Source organism: Macaca nemestrina, chromosome 8 (assembly GCF_043159975.1).
Source record: "Macaca nemestrina isolate mMacNem1 chromosome 8, mMacNem.hap1, whole genome shotgun sequence".
Taxonomy (NCBI): domain Eukaryota; kingdom Metazoa; phylum Chordata; class Mammalia; order Primates; family Cercopithecidae; genus Macaca; species Macaca nemestrina.
Genome location: NC_092132.1, coordinates 1,039,339 through 1,051,349, shown reverse-complemented (window position 1 = coordinate 1,051,349; position 12,011 = coordinate 1,039,339). Strand labels below are relative to the sequence as shown.

Sequence of the window (12,011 nt, the reverse complement as noted above, 5' to 3'; positions counted from 1 at the left end):
CTTTCCTCACACCAATATCACACTTTTTTTTTTCTTTTTTGAAACTCTGTCACCCAGGCTGGAGTGCAATGGCGTGACCTCGGCTCACTGCAGCCTCTGCCTCCTGGGTTCAAGCGATTCTCCTGCCTCAGGCTCCTGAGTAGCTGGAATTACAGGCATGCACCACCATGCCCGGCTAATTTTTGTATTTTTAATAGAGATGGGGTTTCACCGTGTTGGCCAGACTGGTCTTGAACTCCTGATCTCAGGTGATCCACCTGCCTCTCAGCCTCCCAAAGTGCTGGGATTACAGGCATGAGCCAATGCACTCAGCCGTTTTTTTTTTGTTTTTTGTTTTTTGGTTTTTTTTTGGTTTTTTTGTATATTTAGTGGAGACGGAGTTGCACCATGTTGGTCATGTTGGTCAGGCTGGTTTCGAACTCCTGGACTCAAGTGATCTGCCCGCCTCAGCCTCCCAAAGTGCTGAGATTATAGGCCAATATCACACTTTCTTAATTGTTTTAGTTTTATTGTAAGTCTTTAAATCTCATAGAGGATGTCCTTCAACTTTTTTCGTCTTCAAGATTGTTCATCCCTATTGAAAAATCGTTAGTATAGGCCGGGTACGGTGGCTCACGCCTGTAATCCCAGCACTTTGGGAGGCCACGGTGGTGGATCACGAGGTTAGGAGATGGAGACCATCCTGGCTAACATGGTGAAACTCCGTCTCTACTAAAAATACAAAAAATTAGCCGGGCGTGGTGGCAGGCACCTGTAGTCCCAGCTACTTGGGAGGCTGAGGCAGGAGAATGGCGTGAACCCAGGAGGCAGAGCTTGCAGTGAGACGAGATGGTGCCACTGCACTCCAGCCTGGGTGACAGAATGAGACTCAGTCTCAAAAAAAAAAAAGAAAGAAAAGAAAAATTGTTAGTATAAAAGAAATCATGAAAGAGCACAGTGGCTCACGCCTGTAATCCTAGCACTTTGGGATGCCGCGACAGGCAAGATCGCTTGATCCTAGGAGTTGAGACTAGGCTGAAAATCATGTTGAAACCCTGTCTCTACTAAAAATAAAAAAAGTTAGCCGGGTGTGGTAGCATGCATCTGTAGTTCCAACTACTCTGGGGACTGAGGTGAGAGGATCACCTGAGCCCAGGAGGTTGAGGCTATAGTGAGCTGTGACGGTGCCACTGCATTTCAGCCTTGGCTACAGAGTGAGACCCTGTCTCAAAAAAAAAAAAAAAAAAAAAAAAAAAAAAAAAAAAAAAGAAGGAAGGAGGGAAGGAAATGTAGAAACCACATAAAACAAATGTGTAACTTAATACATCATTCTAAGACAACAACATCAGATCTACCACCAGGTCTTTTGGATTGAAGTTGCCACTGAGACTCCCCTCCTTGCATCCTATTCCAGTCACAGTTCTTCACTCCCCAGTAAGTAACAGCTATCCTGATTTTTATAGTAATCGCTTCCTTTATTAGTTGTGTCCACTTTAAAAGCTTACCTATGGCCGGGTGCGGTGGCTCACACCTGTAATTGTAGCACTTTGGGAGCCTGAGGGGGGCGGATCACTTAAGGTCAGGAATTTGAGACCAGCCTGGCCAATATAGGGAAACCCCGTCTCTACTAAAAATACAAAAATTAGCGGGCGTGGTGGCAGGTGCCTGTAATCCCAGCTACTTGGGAGGCTAAGGCAGGAGAATTGCTTGAACCTGGGATGGGGAGGTTGCAGTGAGCCAAGATTACACCACTACATAGACATGCCCTATGCGGTGGTTCACACCTGTAATCCCAGCACGTTGGGAGGACAAAGCGGGCAGATCGCTTGAGGCCAGGAGTTCGAAACCAGCCTGGGCAACATGATGAAACCCTGTCTCTACTAAAAATGCAAAAATTAGCTGAGTATAGTGACACACCTGTCCCGCTACTCAGGAGGCTGAGACATGAGAATCGCTTGAGCCCGGGCGGCAGCGGTTGCAGTGAGCCAAGATCGTGCCACTGCACTCCAGTCCGGGTGACAGACGGAGATTCTGTCTCTCTCTCTCTATATATATATACACACACACACACAAATTTATGTAAAGATAATAATATATAAATATATTTTTACATAGATTTAAGTCTTTTTTTGGAGGCTTGACCGTTGGTGATTTTATTTTTAGTGTGGTAAAATACATGTAACATAAAATTTGGCATCTTAATCATTTTTAAGCAAATGCTTCAGTAGTGTTAAGTACCTTCTCATTGTCAGGCAACTGTCACCACCATCCACCTCCAGAACTCTTTTCATCTTGCAAAACTGAAACTCTGTGCCTGTGAAACAGCAACTCCCCATATTTAAGTCCCTCATAAGCTACAGGTTCCCCTCTGTTCTTCTCTTTCTCTCATAATTTATCTGTAGAAGAACCTGGCTGCTTGTTCTGTGGATTTGTTCATCGTTGAGTTTTGCTGACTGCATTGTCAAGGTGCAAGTCAACATGTTTCTCTGCCATCTGAATTTCTAGCACATTGGCAACTGAATTCAGAAACAGATTCAGACTCAAGCTCAGTCCCTTGGGCAAGACAATAGGGGTCATGTAATACGTAGTATTTTCTCTTTTGAACATCAGTCTTAGCAGCATTGATGCTGAATGCCTGTACCCATTAATTAATTAATTGGTGGGAAGATGATACTGTAATTCTATCATTTTTTTCATTGATTAAGTGGAACACCTTGACAAAGAGATACTTGCCCCAGGTACCATGTGGTTACCCAGAGGTATGGTTCATGTAAGAAAGGCAGAGTTGGCCAGGCGCAGTGGCTCACACCTGTAATCCCAGCACTTTGGGAGGCCGAGGCAGGTGGATCACGAGGTCAGGAGTTCAAAACCAGCCTGACCAACATGGTGAAACCCCCTCCCTACTAAAAATACAAAAATTAGCTGGGCATGGTGACGTGTGCCTGTAATCCCAGCTATTCAGGAGGCTGAGGCAAGAGAATCGCTTGAACACAGGAGGCAGAGGTTGCAGTGAGCCAAGATTGCAACACTGCACCCCAGCCTATGCGACAAGAGTGCAATTCCATCTCAAGAAAAGAAAAAGAAAGGTAGGTTCAGCCCTTGATTCTTTTGTGTTTTTATCAGTTTTCAAGGTAGTGGATTAGTTTCCTGTCACCTTCCAAAGGTGGTTTGGTAGGATGCGTTTGATGGCTTCAATGCAGTGCAGTCATCACCATTATTGAAGCTCAGATTGTCTCATCTTTGGCAAGTGGCAGCCTCTTGAGATCTGAATCCCTCGGACACAGCCCTGCTGGTCTTCGGCAGCTCATGTTTTAGGCTTCTTTCATTTCTTTCTTTCTTTAGACCTGGAATTGGCCATTTCTACAAAAATAGCCCTGGTTCCTTTTAGTGAGAAGCTGCAGGGTTTTTTTGTTTTTGTTTTTCAGAAAGGGTCTCATTTTGTCACCCAGGCTGGAGTGTAGCGGCTCAAACATGGCTCACTGCAACCCTAACCTCCTGGGCTTAAGGGATCCTCCTATCTCAACCTGCCAAGTAGCTGAGACTTGCAGGTGCACACCACCACGCCTGGCTAATTTTTCTATTTTTTGTAGAGATGGGGTCTCACTGTGTTGCCCAGGCTGGTTCTGAACTCCTGGGCTCAAGTGGTCCACTTGCCTCGGCCTTCCAAAGTACTGGCCTTACAGGTTTGAGTCACTGCACCTAGCCAAGAAGTTGCCTTTTAAGACAGTAGTCTGTTTCTGGAAGGCTCATTACTTCTGGATGGTTATTCCTGGGATTTTTCAGTAGACAGAGCTAGGAAATATCTCTATCAGTAGATAGAAAAAATACCTTATGAGTTCATGTTGATACTTCCAGTTCAACATATGGACCTCAGAGATTTTCCTCTTTTCTGTTACATCTTTTTTTTTTTTTTTGAGATAGTCTTGCTCTGTTCCCCAGGCTGGAGTGCAGTGGTGGGATTATGGCTCACTGCAACCTCTGCTTTGCAGGTTCAAGCGATTCTCGTGCCCCAGCCTCCCTAGTAGCTGGGACGACAGGCATGCACCACCACACCCAGTTAATTTTTGTGTTTTTTGTACAGATGGGGTTTCACCATGTTGGCCAGACAGATCTTGAGCTCCTGGTCTCAAGTGATCCACCTGCCTCAGCCTCCCAGAGTGTTGGGATTACAGGCGTGAGCCACTGCATCTAACCTCTTTTTCATTACATCTCTATCTCTGTTCTCAAGAATCTAGTTCTCAAGGTTAATAGAATCAGACTATCCCATAATTACCGTTTGTTTGATCTCTGTTACACAGGCAGCACTAACACCAGAATAACACTGATGTCGCCATCACCAGTCACGTGACTGAAACATGAGGACTGCCCTGCACGCGCCCCTCCACAGCCTGCTGATCTAACAGCCACGCCCTGCGTCTGTTGTTTGAGTCACCATGGTGTTACATCCCGTGCTGTCCCTTCTCTGCCTTCTTGGTGTTGGTTCTGCAGGCGACTGCCCATGTGGCGCCCAGCCCCATCCTCTGTTCGCGGCTCTCTGCCACTCTTGTCCAAAGCTCATTCTCTGTAGGTTCCATGGGAAGGGCTCATGGGAACATGATCCTCGATATCACGCTTCCTGATCGCGGTTTCTTGTGCCTTTTGTAGTTGATGGTTTTGCTGGTTACAGGATTCTTGGTTGACATTTCCTTGAGTGTCTTTTTTTTTTTTTTTTTTTTTTTGAGACGGAGTCTCGCTCTGTCGCCGGGGCTGGAGCGCAGTGGCCGGATCTCAGCTCACTGCAAGCTCCGCCTCCCGGGTTTACGCCATTCTCCTGCCTCAGCCTCCTGTGTAGCTGGGACTACAGGCGCCCGCCACCTCGCCCGGCTAGTTTTTTGTATTTTTTTAGTAGAGACGGGGTTTCACCGTGTTCGCCAGGATGGTCTCGATCTCCTGACCTCGTGATCCGCCCGTCTCGGCCTCCCAAAGTGCTGGGATTACAGGCTTCCTTGAGTGTCTTAAATAAGTTATTCCATGTTCTTCTGGCAGAGAGTTGCCAGATTTAGCAAAAACGAATAAACAGGCCGCCCCAAATATTGTGTGGGTCATTTTTGTACTGAAAACATGATTTGCTGGGCTAGGAGCAGTGGCTCACGCCTGTAATCCCAGCACTTTGGGAAGCTGAGGCAGGCGGATCACGAGGTCAGGAGATCGAGACCATCCTGGCTAACATGGTGAAACCCCGTCTCTACTGAAAATACAAAAAATTAGCCAGGCGCGGTGGCGGGCGCCTGTAGTCTCAGCTACTCGGGAGGCTGAGGCAGGAGAATGGCAGGAACCTGGGAGGCGGAGCTTGCAGTGAGAGGAGATCGTGCCACTGCACTCCAGCCTGGGCGACAGAGCGAGACTCCATCTCAAAAAAAAAAAAAGGAAAACCAAAAATTAGCTGGGTGTGGTGGCGGGTGCCTATAATCCCAGCTATTCGGGAGGCTGAAGCAGGAGGATCACTTGAGCCTGGGAGGCAGAGGTTGCAGTGAGCCAAGATCACACACTGCACTCCAGCCTGGGCAACACAGCAAGACTCTGTCTCAAAAAGAAAAAAATTTTTGTTGTTTATCTGAAATTCAAATTTAACTGAGCATCCCATATTTTATCTGGCAACCCTATTCTGGCATAAAGCATTGTTATCCAAGTCTGATGATAATCTAATTTTCTATCTTCTTCGATGCCATGGTTTTTTTGTTTTGTTTTGTTTCTTTGTTTTGTTTTTGTTTTCTGATGTCCAAAAGATGTTCTTCTTTTTCTTTAAAACACAGTAATTTCACTAGAATATCCTGATGTTGGTCCTGCAGTGCCCTATAGTTGGAACAGAGCCCTGCTCCTCACCACGGCCTTTCTGCTCCCACCAGCTCCCTGGGCCATCCTCCTACTATGGACCCCTCCTTGGCCACACTCGGCCGCCTGATGTTGGAGGCTCTTCCAGCCTGGAATCTTTCTGTGGCTCCCACATAGCCAGCTCTCTTCCTTTGAGTCTTAGCTTCAGTGTCACTTTTCAGAATAGCCCTTGGTGCTGACCCCCCTCTTCCAATGCGACACCCCCATGAGTATGTTTCTCAGCCTCTTGTCGGCTCCTCTCCTGATGCCGCCACAGTCTGTGGTGATCTTATTTACTGTCCAGTTGTCTTTGTATCTTTTCCATTAGGACAGAAGCCGCTTGAGGGCAGGCCCCATCTGCCTTGTAAAGGGCCTGGCAGGGAGTTGGCCTCCCCATAAACTTGAGGAGTGAATAAAATATTGCAGGTAAACCCCAGTGCATGTGAAATGTTATCGGTGACCGTAACTTTTGTGCTTTTCAGTTCGTTTGTTGTCTTGAATCTCAGGGACATGGGCCCGGATGGGCCTGAATCCTCAGCCACACCCTGGCTTGCTTGTGTTCTGCCTTCTCGTACGGGGCCGCGGCCACCCCAGCCATCGTTCCCCTTGTCTCCTCTTCTGGGAGGCAACTGCTCATGGCTCAGGTCCATCGTTCTATTGGGTTGTTTGTTTGTATTCTTCAACTTTTTGTGTTAGGGTTCTCTAGAGGGACAGAACTAATAGGATAAATGTGTATATGAAGGGGAGTTTATTAAGGAGTATTGACTCACGCGATCACAAGGTCCCGCAATAGGCCGTCTGCAAGCTGAGGAGCAAGGAAGCCAGTCCCAGTCCCACAGCTGAAGAACCTGGAGTCCGATGTTGGAGGGCAGGAAGCATCCAGCACAGGAGAAAGATGCAGGCTGGGAGGCTAAGCCAGTCTAGTCTTTCCATATTCTTCTTCCCACATTTATCCTAGCCATGCTGGCAGCTGATTAGACGGTGCCCACCAAGATTGAGGCTGGGTCTGCCTCTCGCAGTCCACTGACTCAAATGTTAATCTCCTTTGGCAACACCCTCACAGACACACCCAGGAACGATACTTCACATCCTTCAATCTAATTAACACTCACTATTAACCATCAAACTTTTTAGTCTTTTATTGGGAAATACAAATACAGGTTGAGTGTCTGTAATCTAAAACTTAGAAATCACAAACGTTCCAAAGTTCGAGACTTTTTGAACACTGACATCATGATGAAAATGACCTTAACATGGCCGGGCGCGGTGGCTCAAGCCTGTAATCCCAGCACTTTGGGAGGCCGAGACGGGCGGATCACAAGGTCAGGAGATCGAGACCAGCCTGGCTAACACGGTGAAACCCCGTCTCTACTAAAAAATACAAAAAACTAGCCGGGTGAGGTGGCGGGCGCCTGTAGTCCCAGCTACTCGGGAGGCTGAGGCAGGAGAATGGCATAGACCCGGGAGGCGGAGCTTGCAGTGAGCTGAGATGTGGCCACTGCACTCCAGCCTGGGCGACAGAGCGAGACTCCGTCTCAAAAAAAAAAAAAAAAAAAAAAAAGACCTTAACACTACAGAAAATGTGCAGAAACACCATGTTGAGTGTGCGATGGGCTTACTGAAGAGCGGCAGCAGCGGGACTTGTAACAGAGAAAGAAACTATGGCAGTGTACAAAATCAGAGTGATGTGTAAGACAAAAACCATTGTTAGTGAGGCAGATGGCCCTGGAGGAATCATTCTGAAAAGCATCTGGCAGAATGCCTCTCCTCCCTAGAGGACCACTTCCTGGTCCCTCAGCTGCATCTGAGGTTTCTTCTCACCTAAAAATGAAACATGGGCCGGGCGCAGTGACTCATGCCTGTAATCCCAGCACTTTGGGAGGCCCAGACGGGCGGATCACGAGGTCAGGAGATTGAGACCATCCTGGCTAACACGGTGAATCCCCGTCTCTACTATACATAGAAAAAAAATAGCTGGGCGTGGTGGCGGGCCCCTGTAGTCCCAGCTACTCAGGAGGCTGAGGCAGGAGAATGGCGTGAACCTCAGAGGCAGAGCTTGCAGTAAACCGAGATTATGCCACCGCACTCCAGCCTGGGCAACACAGCAAGACTCCGTCTCAAAAAAAAGAAACACGGACCAGGTGCAGTGGCTCATGCCTGTAATCTCAGCCCTTTGGGAGGTCGAGACAGGCAGATCACTTGAGGTCAGGAGTTCAAGACTAGCCTGACCAACATGGTGAAACCCCCGTCTCTACTAAAAGTACAAAATTAGCCAGGTGTGGTGGCACAAGGCTCTAATCCCAGCTACTTGGGAGGCTGAGACAGGAGAATCACTTGAACCTAGAAGGCGGAGATTGCAGTGAGCCGAGATCGCACCATTGCACTCCAGCATGGGCAACAAGAGCGAAACCCTGTCTCAAAAAAAAAAAAAAAAAAAGAGCCTGGCGCAGTGGCTCATGCCTGTAATCCCAGCACCTTGAGAGGCCGAGGCGGGTGGATCACGAGGTCAGGAGAGCGAGACCATCCTGGTTAACACAGTGAAACCCCATCTCTACTAAAAATACAAAAAATTAGCCGGGCGTGGTGGTGGCGGGCACCTGTAGTCCCAGCTACTCGGGAACCTGAGTCTCGCTCTGTCGCCCAGGCTAGAGTGCAGTGTCACGATCTCAGCTCACTGCAATTTCCTCCCCCCAGGTTCAAGCGATTCTCCTGTCTCAGCTTCCCGAGTAGCTGGGATTACAGACACCCACCACCATGTCCGGCTAATTTTTGTATCTTTAGTAGAGACAGGGTTTCACTATATTGGCCAGGCTGGTCTCAAACTCCTGACCTCGTGATCCACCCGCCTTGGCCTCCCAAACTGATGGGATTACAGGCGTGAGCCACCGTGCCTGGCCTCCTGCTAAGTTCTTATATGTGAATAAGTGTAAGAAAATGATTGCTTATTGAGCTGGGCGTCGTGGCTCATGCCAGGAATCCCTGTGTTTTTGGAGGCCAGAGTAGGAGGATCGAGTCCAAGAGTTGGAGACCAGCCTGGGCAACATAGTGAGATCCCATAACTTAAAAAAACAAAACAAAACAATTGCTTACTGGTAGCATATAAATTTAGTCAGGAGTGATGGGAGTGGCAGACAACCACAGATTGTCCACATGGATGGCTAAAAGGTGGCACCTTTGCTTTCTAACAGTTCAATGTACACAAACTTTGTTTTGTGCACAACATTTTAGAAATCCTGTGTGAAATACCTCCAGGCTATGTGTATAAGGTGTATATGAACCATAAATGAACTTTGTGTTTGGACTTGGGTTCCATTTCCAGGAACTCTCATTATGTATTTGCAAATATTCCAAGCTCTGAAAGGCCCCAAAATCTGAAACACATCTGGTCCCAAGCATTTCAGATAACGGATGCTCAACCTATCCAAGCTGAAAGTTCTTAGAACACACAGGTGGATTTAAGAAGTGTTTGAGCTGAGCCCATCAGCCCTTCCACGGCAGTCACTGACTCTTAGGGACCAGACCTTATTGTTGGTTGTCTTGTCTTGTCTTTTCTCTTCTCTTCTCTTTTCTTTTCTTTTCTTTTCTTTTTTCTTTTCTTTTCCTTTCCTTTCTTTTCTTTTCTCTTTTCTCTTCTTTTCTCTTTTCTTTTTTCTCTTCTCTTCTCTTTTCTTTTGAGACAGGGTCTCGCTCTGTCACCCAGGCTGGAGTGCAGTGGCACGATCTTGGCTCACTACAGCCTCTGCCTCCTGGGTTCAAGCGATTCTTGCACCTCAGCCTCCCGAGGAGCTGGGACGACAAGTGTGCACGACCGCACATGGCTGATTTTTGTGGGACCAGACCTTATTGTTTTAGTTTTGCCACCATTGTGTGAGTCCCTAAGTAATATAATGTGGTCTTGCCGGTTTCTGAACTTTATAGAAATAGGATCATATTGCTGTATTCTGTGTTTTACCGCTTTGTCCAGTAGGGCGTTGTCAGGATTCCTCTGGTGGCTGTGTTAGTGCCCGTCTGCTCACTTCCATTGCTGTGTCCTGCCCCATGGCTTGGAAGCCAGCGCCCCATTAGCCCTTATCCTAGTGTGGTGTGTGCTCAGGCTCTTGGCAGTTTGCTGTCATAAACAGGCTGCCCTGCGTGTGTCCGAGCTCCTCTGGTGCAGGAACATTACCTGAGATGGACTTGTTGGGTCTTAGGTGTATGTATCCTCTGCCTTTTAGATGAAGATGAGGTGTTTTCCAACGTCCCCATGCCAGCTTCTCCAGCAGCCTCCAAGCATTCCACCTGTTCCAGCGTCCTTACTCTCATGAGGTTTTGCACCGGACTCCTGCGCCTATTCCCGTCGGGCCGTCATCCTGTGTCTCTCTGGCCAGCGGGGAAGCCTGGTGGCGTTGCTTGGGTGTTCGCAGTTGGGATTTTTGTTCACATCTTTTATCTTTCTGTTGATGAGTGTTGTTCTCATCAACTTGTTGGAATTCCCTGCACCCTTTGCTGTGTCCACCACAGTGGCTGTCCTTCCAGCTCTCTTCATACTGTTTTGATTAACAGAAATTCTGAACTTCACTGAACTTCAGAGTGGTCCTCTCCCCTCCCCTCCCCTCCTCCTCCCCTTCCCTCCTCCCCTCCCCTCCTCCCCTCTCCCCTCCTCTCCCCTCCTCCCCTCCCCTCTACTCACCTCCCCTCCCCTCCCCTCTACTCCCCTCCCCTCCACTCCCCTCCCCTTCTCCCCTCCCCTTCTCCCCTCCCCTTCTTCCTTCCCCTTCTCCCCTCCCTGCTCCACTCCCCTCTCCCCTGTTTTGACAGGATCTTGCTCTGTGACCCAGGCTAGAGTGTGGTGGTGTGATGTCAGCTCACTGCAACCTCCGACTCCTGGGCTCAAGCGATTCTCATGCCTCGGCCTCCTGAGTAGCTGGGACTATAGGCGTGCACTACTACCCCTAGCTAATTTTTGTGGTTTTGTTGTTGTTGTTGTCGTTTGTTTTTGAGACGGAGTCTCACTCTGTCGCCCAGGCTGGAGTGCAGTGGTGCAATCTCAGCACACTTCAAGCTCCGCCTCCCGGGTTCACGCCATTCTCCTGCCTCAGCCTCCTGGGTAGCTGGGACTACAGGCGCCTGCCACCATGCCCGGGTAATTTTTTTGTATTTTTAGTAGAGACGAGGTTTCACCGTGTTAGCCAGGATGGTCTCGATCTCCTGACCTCGTGATCCGCCTGCCTCTGCCTCCCAAAGTGCTGGGATTACAGGCGTGAGCCACTGCGCCTGACCAGTTTTTGTATTTTTTAGTACAGAAGGGGTTAGTACAGAAGGGGTTTGTCCATGTTGTCCAGGCTGGTCTCCAACTCCTGGACTCAAGTGATCCACCCACCTTGGCCTTCCAAAATGCTGGGTTTACAGCCATGAGCCACCGCGCCCAGCCCCTTACATCTTTTCTTATTGCCTTCTATACTTCCCAGTTCTGAGGCTATGAAGATCCTTCTATAGCATCTTCTAAAAGCAGTATTGTGTGTCTCATGGTTAGATCTGGAACCTGTCTTTTCTGAGCTTCTATGTCACACGTCTGTTTCATCCTCCTAACCCAGGACTGGAGTTGCCCCAGACATGACAGGGGAGCTCCCATAAGGGAGTGTCCCAAACCCTCAGAGAAGGGACCAGTTGGGATCCCAAAGAAGCACTAAATGCCAACTCAGAGCATTAATTAGGGGAACATTGGCATAGAGAGCTGCAGCTGGCCTGGAAACCGACAGTAAGGGACAAGGTGTTCTACCCGGGTGCCTCGAAACCGACAGTGAGAGACAAGGTGTTCTACTTGGGGGCCTGAAAACCGACAGTGAGAGACAACGTGTTCTACCCGGGTGTGCCCACATTGAGGGGCCAGGGTATGGGGTTTATGTGCAGGTTTAAGGCATTGAGTTCCAGGCATGAAGAGGCTGCGTCTAGATCTGCCATTTGCTGCTCCACAGTCCCTGGGGCCTCAAGTTCCTCATCTGTGACATTGGGGTTGTGGTGACCCTTCTCTCGAGGACTGTCGTGTGGGACAGCAGTCCTGTCCTGTGCAGTGGACCTCAGAGGGCACCTGCACTGTTTCCAGCATCCTTCATTATTATAGTCTCTCAGCCACTCTTTGATACCCACTTTTTATCCCCATTTAAATGTCAGGAAATGAAGGCCTGCTGATGGTTCTCAAGGGG

General features: G+C 48.6%; 1 protein-coding gene across 17 annotated transcripts in view; it reads left to right on the top strand.

Annotated features, from left to right (window-relative positions):
- Window positions 1-12,011, top strand: part of LOC105488490 (maestro heat like repeat family member 1) — a 120,275-nt gene that overhangs the window by 65,573 nt on the left and 42,691 nt on the right. Inside the window, exon 12 of one of the 17 annotated variants that reach the window (XM_071067606.1) lies at window positions 4,278-4,660. The exons of the other annotated variants lie outside the window; for them this stretch is intronic. Coding sequence (XP_070923707.1) covers window positions 4,278-4,327 — 50 coding nt within the window. The 3' untranslated portion in view covers window positions 4,328-4,660. Of the gene's footprint in view, window positions 1-4,277; window positions 4,661-12,011 lie in introns of those variants that run through there. 17 annotated transcript variants of the gene reach the window in all.